The sequence below is a fragment of the Camelina sativa genome, chromosome 17, assembly GCF_030686135.1.
Source record: "Camelina sativa cultivar CO46 ecotype springtype chromosome 17, ASM3068613v1".
Lineage (NCBI taxonomy): Eukaryota > Viridiplantae > Streptophyta > Magnoliopsida > Brassicales > Brassicaceae > Camelina > Camelina sativa.
In genome coordinates this window covers 11,935,452-11,948,760 of record NC_141896.1, presented here as the reverse complement: position 1 = coordinate 11,948,760, position 13,309 = coordinate 11,935,452, and the positions used below count along the sequence as shown (strand labels likewise).

At 32.2% G+C, this 13,309-nt stretch overlaps 1 protein-coding gene and 1 long non-coding RNA gene across 2 annotated transcripts; one reads left to right on the top strand and one right to left on the bottom strand.

The window, feature by feature from the left end:
* Positions 1–2,116: 2,116 nt before the first annotated feature.
* LOC147923553 (uncharacterized) lies at positions 2,117–2,784 on the top strand. Its single transcript, XR_015586039.1, has 2 exons — positions 2,117–2,266; positions 2,354–2,784. It is a non-coding gene; the product is annotated as an uncharacterized LOC147923553 (long non-coding RNA).
* Positions 2,785–12,172: 9,388 nt separating this feature from the next.
* On the bottom strand, positions 12,173–13,303 carry LOC147923552 (UPF0725 protein At1g23970-like). The gene is made up of 4 exons (XM_087497086.1): positions 13,130–13,303; positions 12,916–13,040; positions 12,715–12,801; positions 12,173–12,626 (listed from the first exon to the last, which is right to left on the bottom strand). Exons 1-4 carry the CDS (start codon positions 13,281–13,283, stop codon positions 12,330–12,332), a joined length of 663 nt encoding a protein of 220 aa, XP_087353212.1. The 5' UTR covers positions 13,284–13,303; the 3' UTR covers positions 12,173–12,329.
* Between the last annotated feature and the right edge of the window lie 6 nt (positions 13,304–13,309).

Here is a 13,309-nt window from a genome sequence, read left to right as displayed (position 1 = left end):
TCGCGAATTCGATGTCTCCGATAAGAAACTCTGATTTCGATTTGTGGGATCCTAAGTATCAATAGGAAACTACTGAGACTTCGAATTCAAACCATCGTTAACGGTGACGGCGAAGATGGAGGAGGAACAAGTTGTGATTCTGGATTTGGCTATTTCATGGCAGTGGTGACCTTCAAACCCAGATTTTGAAATCAGTTTCTCAAATTCAAACAAATCAGTTTCTCAAAATCAGTTTCTTAACGGTGTAATTTGTTTGCGAAATTAGCTATAATAAACACATCCATGTTTAAGGTTCTAAGGCAAAAAATCTGGAATCGGATGTGAGGAGTGATAAGATTGGAACAGAGGTTACGAATGTGGAAAAAAATCAAAGAGAAGAGAAGGAGAAGTGTCACGAATTAAGGAAAGAAAAGTGAGAAAAAAAGATTTTTAGAAATTATGAATTTGTTTATGGTTATTTATTTTTGTCAGAAGAAAATCTGGCATTAGAAGGTGGAGGAAGGAAGAAGACGAAGGGAGATGTTTGGTTTGTGTCAGTTCGGTTTATTCTAGTAGATTTTTGGTTTGGCATCGGGTTTATATCATAAACCGAGTTAACCAACATTAATGGGGATGGAGGTTTCGAACTTTAAAATTATGGGGAAACTGGACTGTAACTTTTCATTTGTGTGGACTGAAATCGAGATTTAGAATCTGTGTAGTTATGGTGCTATATGAAAGTTTTTAGGGGGATACAGATCGTTTTTCCATTAGTGAGTCATAAAGTAATGTTGTCATGGACGATTCACATTCACCGCACGCTCAAGATCGTCTTTTCTGAGGTTAAGATAAGTCTCATATCAAACAAAGCAATCACATCTGTTTAGAATCATATCTTAGTCATTTTGGTTACTCATCATAAACTTTTGAGAAGCCTTTATAAATTTCTATATTTTTTGAATTTTGTGTCTGGATATATTTGTTGTAATTTATTTAAATTTAAGTTCATTAGTCTGGTGTTCCAAAAAAAAAAAAAAGTTCATTAGTCTTTCAAAATGTCGCCTGTGAAACTATTGGAATATAAGAAAAAAAAAAAAGTGTTACTTTTTAGATTATTTGAATTAATTGCTGAATGTATATGTTTATAGCTGTCACATGTCTGTTATGCTTTTGGTTAAATTTAGAAATGTCTGTATATCTACGCCTTAATTGAGAATATATTTCTGTATATTCACGCCTTAATTAAGAATTCTTATCAATCAACCCGATTTCTGAGTAGCTTAAATATATTAATTCATTATAGCGATTAACTCGGATAATAATAAAATTTATACTATTTAAATTTAATTGTATAATAAACGAATTATTCAAAATAAAAATCTGTATCCTCGAACTAAAGCAAAAAGTATGTTATTGAATCTTCAATCTCCATCATAACCTCTTTTTTTTTTTGGTTTTTTAAGTTTAAGTACGAGGAAGCCGATGAGTGAGTAAAAGTGAGTTGTGTAAGTTGAGTGACGGGTGTCAGCAATTCAGCATATTGGTATTTATTCCATTACATTCACTATTGAAGTCCATTTTGAGTTTCATAACGTTCATGTGGGTTTATGATCATATATTCATATCATATAATATACTAGACAAACTATTAAAACGCGTTTTGTGTTACATGAACGTCATAGAGCTTAGTCATGATTTTAGATGAATATTTGACTAGTTATCATCATATTATTTTTACATTATATAATATGATCATATGTTTCTAAAAATGTATCTCCAAACAAGACAATTTACGTAAAGCACTTGATTGATTGAGTTAATCGATAAACTAACTAGGCTGAGGAATTTGTTTAATCCCATGTCTCATATATAATTATATATAGATCGTTCACATTTACAATCACAGCACATTATTCTAATAATGTGTTAAAACTAAATAATTGCGTAAACCACTCTTCATTGGAGTTCATTGATATACACTAGGGCAGATGTGTTATCATTTAATTTGGTCCGTTCGTTTTATTTATTTTCCCATGTGCCACATTAGTTAACTGAGTGGGTGAAGTGTGGTTAGGTAAAAATAGTTAATGCAATTCTCATAAACTCTCTATAAATATACGCACTGGTAGATAAGATTACAATCATCAAACCCACAAAGCAAACAGAAAAAGATTCAGGAAATGGCACTACATGGAACTTGGTCTGGGGAGCTTGACATTAAGTCTCCGGCAGCCAGATTCTTTAAATCTTTCACACCGAGACATCATCTCCCCTACTGAGGGAATAGGTAAATAATCAACTCGTCCACATTTCATTTATACTTCTTGATCATCGATCAAAAACCTTAACCAATATTTATATGTTTCCATCGTAGCCGAAGAGGTGTTTGAGTCGATAGATTCGGAGAAGAGAACAGTGACGATCAAAATGAGTGGCTGTCTGATCTCAGAAAAATACAAGTCGGTCAAAGCAACAATCACCGTTACGCCTAGAGAAGACGGAGACGGTAGCCAGGTGGTGTGGACCATCGAATGCAGTAAGATTAGCTCTGACATCGACGATCCACAATTCATCATTGACACTCTTGTTAATTTCTTAAAGGAGACTGATGAGAATCTTCTTCCATAATCTCTTATAGCTCACAAGGTTCGTCTTTATATAGAATAATCTAACAATTTAAAATAAACTGGAACAGATCTATTGTGTGTCTAAGTTTTATTTAAGTATCTTTATTTACATTTCGCGTTTTGGGATGTATAAACTGGTGTGGCTATCAAGATGATTAATAAAATGATTTGCATATTATTGTTGGATTGATGATTATGAAATTTTCGTAAAAGTGTTAATTAATCTGCATTCGATTAAATGAATTAACGAGACACGTGAATGATAATGCAACTCATTACTTGAATAGCGGCGAATCTCCACTACATAAGAAAGAAACTATGGACAAATCTAGACCGCTACATGCAAGACTTTTAGGACCAAATGGCTTATATTAGCAAACCGCACGTACATACGTTTTTTTACTAATATAAGGGACCATCAATGATTTATTTTACTCTTCTATTAAATTGATCACAGTATAATTTCATAGATTTGAAAGTAACAAAAATTTGAAAATGTTTTAATAATCAAATAACATTTGATATACTTGGTTCGAGTTAACAGAAATTTGCATTTTATTTTGAGTAATTCGAACTTTTATACGTTTTTCATTTTTTTAACATCTATAAAAATAAATTGTAAACAGAAGCATTAAGCAAATGTTTAATTGAGACATACATAATTAACTAGAATGCCTGTCGATCGAAGACATGTACACTTCTCTTGCAGCTAAACGGCGCACATCCTAGTTTAAGCTCTCTCGGTTTCACAACTATGCGTTTCGTTTCTTCTCCGCTTTTTGGTGTACATGTCTCGGATAGGTTAGGTTAGTAATTGCCCTTGTCCATACTTACTTTTGTTTAGTATTTTGTAAACGGTGAAGATGATAGGTTCTTACTTCAACAATGAGTTGCATAATTCACATACAGTATGTCACTTGCCCAATAATAAAACGTGGATTAATAAATCAGCCCCTTTATTAGAATTTATCGTCGATACAACAATAAAATGCAGATCGGTTTATTAATTATGCATCTTGAAAGCTTCAAGAGCAATTACTTCCATAATATACTATCATAAACTGTATGGAGTATATCCTAATTTTACTTATGCTCCGAGAAGAAATGATATGGCTTGAACTACCTCCTCTCTGTTGCTAACCACTTGGGCGTTTCCCGTGAATGCATCTTCTCCCAGTTGCATGTCGATGATTACAAGTACGTAGTGAGAAGGGTTCAGTCGGCCCACTCTGTATAGCTCGCCGTAAATGATATCCGGTTGGAGATTCCTACAACATCAAGTCTCAATTACCTCCAACCAAACAATTATTATAAAAACTTTTGTAAAAAAAGAAAAAGAAAGTGTGACTACGTACAAGCCGATGTGGAGGAGGTGATGTATTTACAGTAGATAAATTATCCATACATTTGTTTCCCCTTTATAGTCTAGCTGTTAATTACTCAGTTCATAAAGTATCCTACCCTCCAACACACACACACACAAACACAAAATTAACTTAGAACTCATTAGTCATTACTATCTATACTATTAAAAGGGAAGCATTATTTACAAGGCAAAATGAATCGTAAAATATATGACATAAAATGACCCTAAATAAATTAAAAAGCATACAATACAAAAGGGATATTAAAGTAATTTTAGATGTCAAAACGTGCGGATCCTTCTGTCACCCAGGTTTAATTAATTTGGGTTAGGTTTACTGTGTTCGGAGTCAGATTATTATTCCCATCAACAAACAAAGTCTCATTCAGAATAAATGTTCGGCCCTTTCCATCAGTGGTTACACGTCCGGCCCAAACGAATGATATCCAGTAAGCCATTATCTAGAGGCCTAATAAATACAAAAATCCAGAAATCGACAAATCTTTCCAAAAGAAACATAATTCTTTAAATAAAAATCTTAACTACTAAGATATTGATAATTACTAAGATATTGTATTCCTAAAATAAATCGAATATCAATAATAATGGAAACTTAATCTATACTTAAGTCCCCATAGTCACGTATATTCTAAACTAATGAAAAAGGAAAAAAAAAACTTATTATTGATATTGTCACGGAAATTAAGACAATTCTAAATATGTAAAATTAACAAATTTGCATGACTTTCGGCTACAATGTTTCCAAACCTAATAAGAAAATATTACACCAAATAACTCTTACTTACTTACCATGTTCCCATTTGCCCATTTACTCGCAAAATACTTCAACTATAAATATTTGTCTCGGGGAATATAATGTATCTTAAAACAATATCGACGAAAACCAATTCATATATAAAATGACTGCAAACAATGGAATCACGAGTTTGCTAACTTATGTTACTTAGATATGTATTTTTTGAAGTATTACACTAATTTGTAGAACAAATTATTTAGTTTATATTGTTTTAGCTTATACTCGGTTAGCTGAATTTCAGGTAGGTATTGATGAAGACGTGAGTGATGATCAATGGTGGATTATGCCTCTTACATGAAACCAAATTGTTTAAAGTTGCTATACATTCTTTTCATATTTTATTATTTCGGCAAACATTACATTATCTATCATGTCGAAATCTATTTACACTTTCAGTTGGGATCTATTATTTCTTGAGATTTGTCTAAAACTGGTTGAACCAAGGGCGGACGTACGTTACGGTTAATCGGGGGACTTGCCACGGGTAAATTATTTTAGTTTAGTGTTATTTTACATGAGCTTTTAAGTATGCACCTGCTAAAATATCCCATTACCCTATTTTCTTCTTACATACTAAAATATCATAAAAATACAATACAAAAACTTATCTTAACTTGACAAAACTAATCAAATATTTTAACTGATATAATTTTATTTAAAAAATAACAATAAAAAAATTTTAATATTATTGCCCCGGATAACATTATTTTCTGGATCCGCCATTTAAACACAAATTTAATAAGTAAAAGTGTCTAGAATGAGAAATTTAATCCTAAAATGTGGATTATTAATTTCAATATTCGAAAACATGGATTCAAGAATAGTATAAGAGTAGAGCTGATGGTGATTTTTTAATCATTTTTTGGTTAATCATAGATAATGATAATATGACAAAGCAATATAATCAAAAAGAGGAGTTCGCGATATAGATTTGGGGGTTGTCATCATACTTGCAATCTAGAGATTAATTTGAGAAACCTATTTGAATATTTATTTAATCTAATTTGCATCTTAAACAAAACTCTTTAAATTTAGAAAGTAAAAGAACCTGATAAACGATGGCGAACCTTGCTTTGGGCGTTGATCATGACCTACCCATCTCAATTTCGATCCATTGATTATTTGCATGAAAAAAAGAAATTGATAAAACAAGAATGAAAACCTGATAGAAATCCAAAACCCAGCTTAAATACAAATTAACAAATTGGAAGTGCTTACCTTGCACTATGATAACACACATAGAGTTCATCTCACTGGATTCGGCAAATTATTGAAATTATTGAACTTGGATGTCGCTTGAAGTTTCTATTGAATTTGTTTTTGTGGAAGAAGAGGTTAAACTTTTCGCCTCTTCAAGTTGGACTGTCATCGATTTTTTTTTTTTCGGTGAGTTTGTAGGGAAAACTAAAAAATGCATATCGTTACTTTGATTTATTGGGCATTAAAAAGAGATATTGTTTACGGGCTAAATCGAACCCAACACATAATTGTTAGCCCGTAACTTTTATATTGGAGTTAATAACTAATAGATTAAAATTATAGGATTTTTAGTGTAATTAATCCTATGTTCTATAATGTTCTACACTAACTTGGAGGATAATCGAGAGTAAAGTATGCAAGTAGATTTCGAGTTCCACTCGCTAACATAGTTTAAATTAATAAAAGTCAACTAATTATGGAGAAAGTTATGATTTTCTTCAAACGAACAAACTATATTACATTCATAACAAATTTTTTATATTGCATTCACGACACATTTTTAACTCTTCTTTATTCTCTATATATAGATAAATAAACTATAAACTCTAACCAAATAACTATAAAAGAATAATAGTTCTTTTCTGTTTGACAAAAAAAAAACAGTTATTTTGTTAATGAGATAAACAGCTTTGGTCTAAAACAAAAATAACTATATTTCAAACACTTACATGAAAAACACTAAAAGAAAACTAAGTTTTTGCAAACAACCCCGCACGTACGTGCGGGTCCGAATCTAGTAAACTATAAATTCAATACTATAAAAGTACTAGGGAGTTTCTCTCCAGTTGACACCTCAGCTTCTGTATTGAAACAGAAGCTGACACATCAGTAAAAAACTCTACCCTATCAAATTATAACATTAATACAGCTCATCATATATTGCCAATAAAAATTGAATTATGTTCCACACATGTTCCACCAGCTCAGCTCATCATATACGATCAAGGCAGCCCCTACTGGGCTTCAATATTCATTATGGCCCAAATAAATTAAATAAAGTGATACAATGTTAAATCAGTTAGCAGCCTAACGTACAACCAAATCATATGAACATCTTCATAGCTTTACCTGATTTACCGATTTATGAGAAAAGTATTTCTAAAGCAATGGTTCAGAATCATATACGTTTAATAAAATGAGGTAGACTTACTCTCAAATTTTCATTTTTTTTTTGCGTGTTGGTTAAAGAATTTTTTCTTCTAAATAATATTTTTAACCCAAATTAAAAAATATTCACAACCCAATTAAAAAAGTCAATATTAACATATATTTTTTCAAGTCGTATATCTTCTCAAATATTTTTTTAAAAGACATAAGAGCATCACCAATGGTAGTTTCTTTTAGGAGTACTATTAATTAAAAAATAAAAAATAATAATAAAGAAAGATAAAAATTGTGAAGCGTTTCTTCTTCTAGAATCATAAAAATCGACTCTCTAGACAATAAAACATGTGTCAGTTTCTAATAGGTTTATTATTTTCTTTTTCCAAATTTATTATTTAAATATATAATAATATTAAAAGAAAACAATTAAAATGTATTATTTTGAGAGAACTATGATATGTAGATGGTCTAATAAATCTAAATAAAAGAATCCCCCCTTCTAGCAGCTGCCTCTTTCTATTTTTTTATTCGAATTCCATCAAGTTAAGCAAAAGCCGAGACTGTGGATCATGTGGAAAATAAAATGTGTTGTTATCTTCGAATCTAAAATTTTTTATGAGTTTTTTTTTTTCTGATTTATCTTTGTGTTCGTGGTTTTGGGTAGAAGAGAAATTTTGAGTTTTTCTTATTGAATCTCGTTACGAATTCGGTATTCGCCATGATTCGAGGGTAGAAGGGAAAATTGACACTTTCAGAGTATTTCTTTGTTAGGTGATTGAAGATTATGAATAAAGTTGGAAGCTTTATAATGTAAACAAGTTCTCGCTTGTGAACATTGTCCAAATTGGGTATGGAACTATAGGATTTAGCTTAATGATGTTTGCTTGAGATCTATTACTGAGTTATTTTATGAACTAAACTGCGAATTGAATATGTGAGCTCATATTCATGGCATAGTTGCTTTTGTTTTGTTTTATCTGGAATTAAGTTTTTGAAAGGTTTGTTTTTGAGATTGCAGTTTAAGAATGCTAAACCATTGTAATAAATTGTGCTTGATAATAATTTTTTTAACCATAAAAAAACACTATATAACAATTATATGATTAAATTTGTATAAATTACAAAAAGTACATCATAAATTCAAATTATATTAATAATATATTTGTCCCACAAAATTTAAAGAAAATAAAACAGAACATACATTAGGGTTAGTTAGTCTATTTATACAATTAAGTATTTAAGTCTATCCGATTTAAATGTAAATATTTATAAGTCATCTTAAATTTGAGATTTCTCTATGTTTATTTTATTAATGCATCTTCTATATTATCATTGTATAAAATATAGTTTTACAGTTAATCTAATTTTTTTAAAAAATATATTTTCAATATTTCAATATATCTAAAAATAGTTATAAAAAATATCCCGCGACATAGCGCGGGTCTAACCTAGTATCCTTAACACTTAAACTAACTAAAGCGTGTTACGTAACTGATTTAAAGTATTTGTTACCTTTTCCGAGAAACAATTTAAAGTAATTATTATGATAGAACAGATGAGAATGTAGTGATGAAAGTAAAACAAAATATCAAATGGTGTTAATTAATTTATTATGAATACATATATATATATATATATATATATATATATATTTCTAGATATAATTAAATCAAAAAAAAAAACAAAACAAAATTCTATGGATTGAGCATTTGAGGTCAATAATAGTGAAAGTGATTGTTCCGTTGGAAATAAGACTTTGTGTTCATCAAATTTCTTAACTTCAAAATGGAAATGCTAAAAATACATTAGCATGTGGTGAAGTGTGGCAAAATTATCTCATAGTATATACACCGTAACACCGCATGCATTGGCATGCATTGCTATGTATTTAAAAGTTAAAAACATCTAAAACAACACATAGTCAACTAAATCAAATTTAATTTGCATGACTTACATGTGAAGGCGAGAGAGTTTCAGCCTGGTCTCCAAGTCTTGAAGGAAAGTCAAAGGGTCCGTATCCACCGCTAAATCTGCCAAGTTGACCTCATTGCTGTGCACACCACTGTCACCACCACTGTAGTTTAACAACGGCTTACGCCTGACGTTTGAACAGTCTGTGTTTCCTTCGAAGTAAATAAGTGCGGTATAACATTATGTATGTAACGAAGCACTAATGTTAAGTCATAACATACGGTACAACATGATGTACTCAAAGCTCTCCCTAGCTCCTATAAAAAGGAGTGGGTTTCTCCACAATCTTAAAAGAGTATCACAAAAGCCAGCAAAAAGAAAAAAGAGCCAGATATAAAAAAAAAAAAAATAAACAAAACCTTCCTTTAAATATGTCTTCTTCATCTTTTTTTTTTTTTTTTTTTTTGATATCGGTTTTTATATTATATAAATAGGATTAAAGTCCCCATTATACCCTTAGGTAATCCGCTCTCAAAGTTCTTCTTCATCTTCCTCTAAGCCAGAACACAAAGACGCTTAATTATAGACAATTTGGGTTCGAAGCTCCCCGAAGATTGTGGCGCTGACAAGGATTGCCAGTTTAAGAAAGGGATCTTGAAGGCGATGGAAAAGAACGAGACGGAGGCGTCTTGCGAAGTCCGTGTCAGCAAGCTCGCGTTTGGGCGCTTCGGCTATGGTCTATGGAAAGAAAAATTAGAAGCAGAACTAAGAAAAAGGGTGGTCAGATTTAATTATAGATTATCTATAAAAATAATACATAGGGTTTATAGATTTGTCCCCGTAGCTTTACATACATCTTGATTTGATGGTTTTAATTTGATATATTATATTAAAAAAATTATTATATTTTAATTACTTTTTTATATAAATTTCTGTTTACTATATGATTATAATAAATAATAATTACAATTAAATTGTAAATATTTTCCTTATTAATTACACATATTTTCCTAATTAATTACACATATTTTTCTTATTAATTGCACATATTTTCTGAAATTAGTAATTTAATATATAATTTTCTTATTAAAATTAGTGATATAATAGATGATTATTTTTGGTTTTATATAATTTTCAAAAATATTAATTGTAATCTTTTTATATTTAAATTTTTTTAATTTTCTTATAATTGTTAATAAAAAATATTCAACCATGTCAAAAAATATATTTGACACATATCGTGATTATATAAATTATTAACTTTAAAACGTGTAAGTAACTTTAATATTATTTGATTGACGTTGTGTGAATCTTCAGAGAAATTTTGCATTATTATTCTTAAAATATCTGAAATTCACAAAAGAATGGATGAAAAGGACCGAACAAACAAAAACAAAAAAGAGTAATATTATTATTACAGAATAAATTTTGGTTATTATTTTTCAGAACCAACAAAGATGACAAAAATATTGTTGTTCGGTGTAAAAATAGTCCTTGTCCATGGACATGAGCTAAGCCTTCTACAATTTGGCGACATAAATGCGACACAAAATCTTTGTCGAAGTGATTATATGATTCAAAAACCTCGTGGAGAGTCTTATATGAACAAGAAAACGCAACTTAAAGCTAGACTACAAGAAGAAGGAAAAAACGTTGCTCAAGATGACAATCACTGATCCGCAATTTCATACAAGTATCGGACATTTCAGATCATTTTACGTTGCATACAAATATGTCTTCAGCCACTAACATTCGTGCTTAAGTAAGCAAGCTTAGGAAACTGAAGAACTTGGAGAAAATACTCATAGCTCACAATATCAAGGTCGAGCTATTGAATCTCAATAATGGCGAGCAAAGAGACGTCGGTGATAATGTTCATCTTTTTATCTACCAACTACGCATTGAGCAAACAGCAGTCTTTGTAAACGGATCACTTTTTGGTTAACAAAACCCATCATGAGTATGAAGTCGTTGCCAAAACCTTCAAGATTACTAGCAATTGATCTCCACACTGAAAAATTTCGCATGATATCATTACCAAGTTGGTATACCATATACTCTCGTGGTATACGCCTGTCAGCCTGTGGAGCTTGGTTGACCGTTTTTGTCTATCAGACGTACTACAATGTTCTGTTTTTGACGGTTGGGCTCTACAGTAGGAACATCCGAGTGAAAAATGGGATAAAATATATTCCTTCAGTATTTTAAATATTAGTCGGCTAAACGCAAGTTTTTGGACGCTTGGTCTAGCGGCCACATACTTTAGAAGGAGAGGGACTCTAGAGAGAATAACTTATTGGAACCAAGCCTCCTTAGATCATCTCAGAACAACTGTGTATACCCCGTCCTTGATTTCTCCTTCTCGTTTGTGAACTTAATGTTTTGTTTGTGTGTTTAGTTTCTTTTTTAACCTTTATTGGTTCAGATCAATGCTTTAAATGAAGTTCTTCGCATTTTACTTTAAACAAAGTTTTTTTCTCCTTCATCCTATTGGATTATTAATTTTGATTAATTCTACACATTAGCGTAAATTTAATCGTCCAATCACAACCATCTTTTCTCCCATCCTCGTCAAAGCCAATATGACAAACGGCTGAGGAGTGAGGAGATAGGGAAAAAGTTTGACGTCGCGTTGATCAAAAGATATGCTAGCGTGACTGTTATGTTTGGCTTTCTGACGTTGAGAAACCTCTCCCACTTGTTCGTAAGTCGATACCACATAAGTTACACGTTAGGTTAGGTCATGCTTCTAAACGTTACTTCCTTTTCACTACTCCACTTACCTTTTGTCTTTGACTACGTTTAGATCCTCTGATTCAAACCTACCTCTGCAGCTCAATAGCAACTGTGACCGTGAGTGCCACGTCCCACCACCACGCATAGTCTCCCACTGGAACTGTAGTGGCAGTTACGTATTTGTGGTTTTAAAACGATCGCGACATGAAACAAAGCATTTTGAAGGAGTCTCATACAGTGGTGGAAGAGGCAGTCGCAGAGGCAGGGGCCGATGTCAAGGACGATATTACAATACTGGTTTAGACAGAGTATTTTCGTCTTTTGTACGTACAAGTTTTTGTTGGCATTTAGGCTCCTTATCACTCGACAAACAAATTAATATTCTCCATGAAATTTTCAATTATTGTGGTAATGGATTTCTTCGTTGCTTTAAATAATCCTACTATTAATAAATAATGTACAGACGTGCTGATAGTACACACTGATCAGGCTAAACGGCACCACCTAGCCTATGCTCGCTCGCTTTTCACAACTATGGGCTTCTACTCCGCTTTTTGGTAGATTGACCACCACAAAGCTTACCAACGAGACTCAGGTATCCTGTATGCTCATCTATGACTCTTCTAACTATAGCTTTGCGTTCAATATCCACACCAATCTCAAAAACCCGGCGAAAGGCTCGGGGCTCTGCCAAGCCTTTAAACACTATGTAGACATTTGCACTTTTGGCTTTGAGACTCTCATTCGGCGGCTCCACATCTCCAGTAGCAGTTTCTATCGCGACTTTCACAATCTCCAACTGGGACAGAACTTCTGTCATCCGATGCATCTACAATTTTGGATTGGAATTCATTATTATGATAATTAGCAGCAGTGACACTCGTGGTGATATATCATTATTGACATGTAAAACTTACTCCAGTGATGAGCCTATCATTTACATAAATGACAAGTTCCAAATACAGAGAAATCCAATCATTGGCTTGCCACTCTGATTCCTTCACCTGCATAGGCAACAATAACACATATCACTGCTGCGCTAGCTAGCTTAACGGATCATGCATGAGCAAAACAAACTAATGTAGTGTCGTGCGTGATTAATATATAGAGGATCTTACCAAGTAAAATCGTTTTTGGTCTTTCAAAGCATCATCGGAGGGCCAATCAGGCAATTCTCCTTTGAAGATACCAGCAGCGGATGCGCCACCATGAAAGTGAGGTATGAAGGGCATCTTGGTGGTCTCTGTGCAACATTTATTAATGATAAGTCAGATTCTATTTAAAAATCAGGCTTTTCTAAAAAAAAACACATATAAATGCACGACAAGTCACCTTCGCCTTTAGGTCTAGCAACGGAGCACGCTATATCCAAAGTGCCAAATTGTCCTTCATCAACGCGAACCTGAAAGGTTTTACCCAATGGGCAAGCAACTGAATCGTGTGCAAGCAGAGTCATGTAGTAAGAAGACACAATGTTCTGTAACATGTTGAATTTTACTAGGGAATCGAACT

Excerpts from the sequence above, each read along its gene's own strand:
- LOC147923552 (XM_087497086.1), bottom strand. The coding sequence starts at position 13,283 with ATGTTACAGAACATTGTGTCTTCTTACTACATGACTCTGCTTGCACAC. Across the intron at positions 12,802-12,915 it reads ACCAAAAACGATTTTACTTG|GTGAAGGAATCAGAGTGGCA; the intron begins GTAAGATCCTCT and ends TTGCCTATGCAG. Across the intron at positions 12,627-12,714 it reads ATGATAGGCTCATCACTGGA|ATGCATCGGATGACAGAAGT; the intron begins GTAAGTTTTACA and ends CCAAAATTGTAG.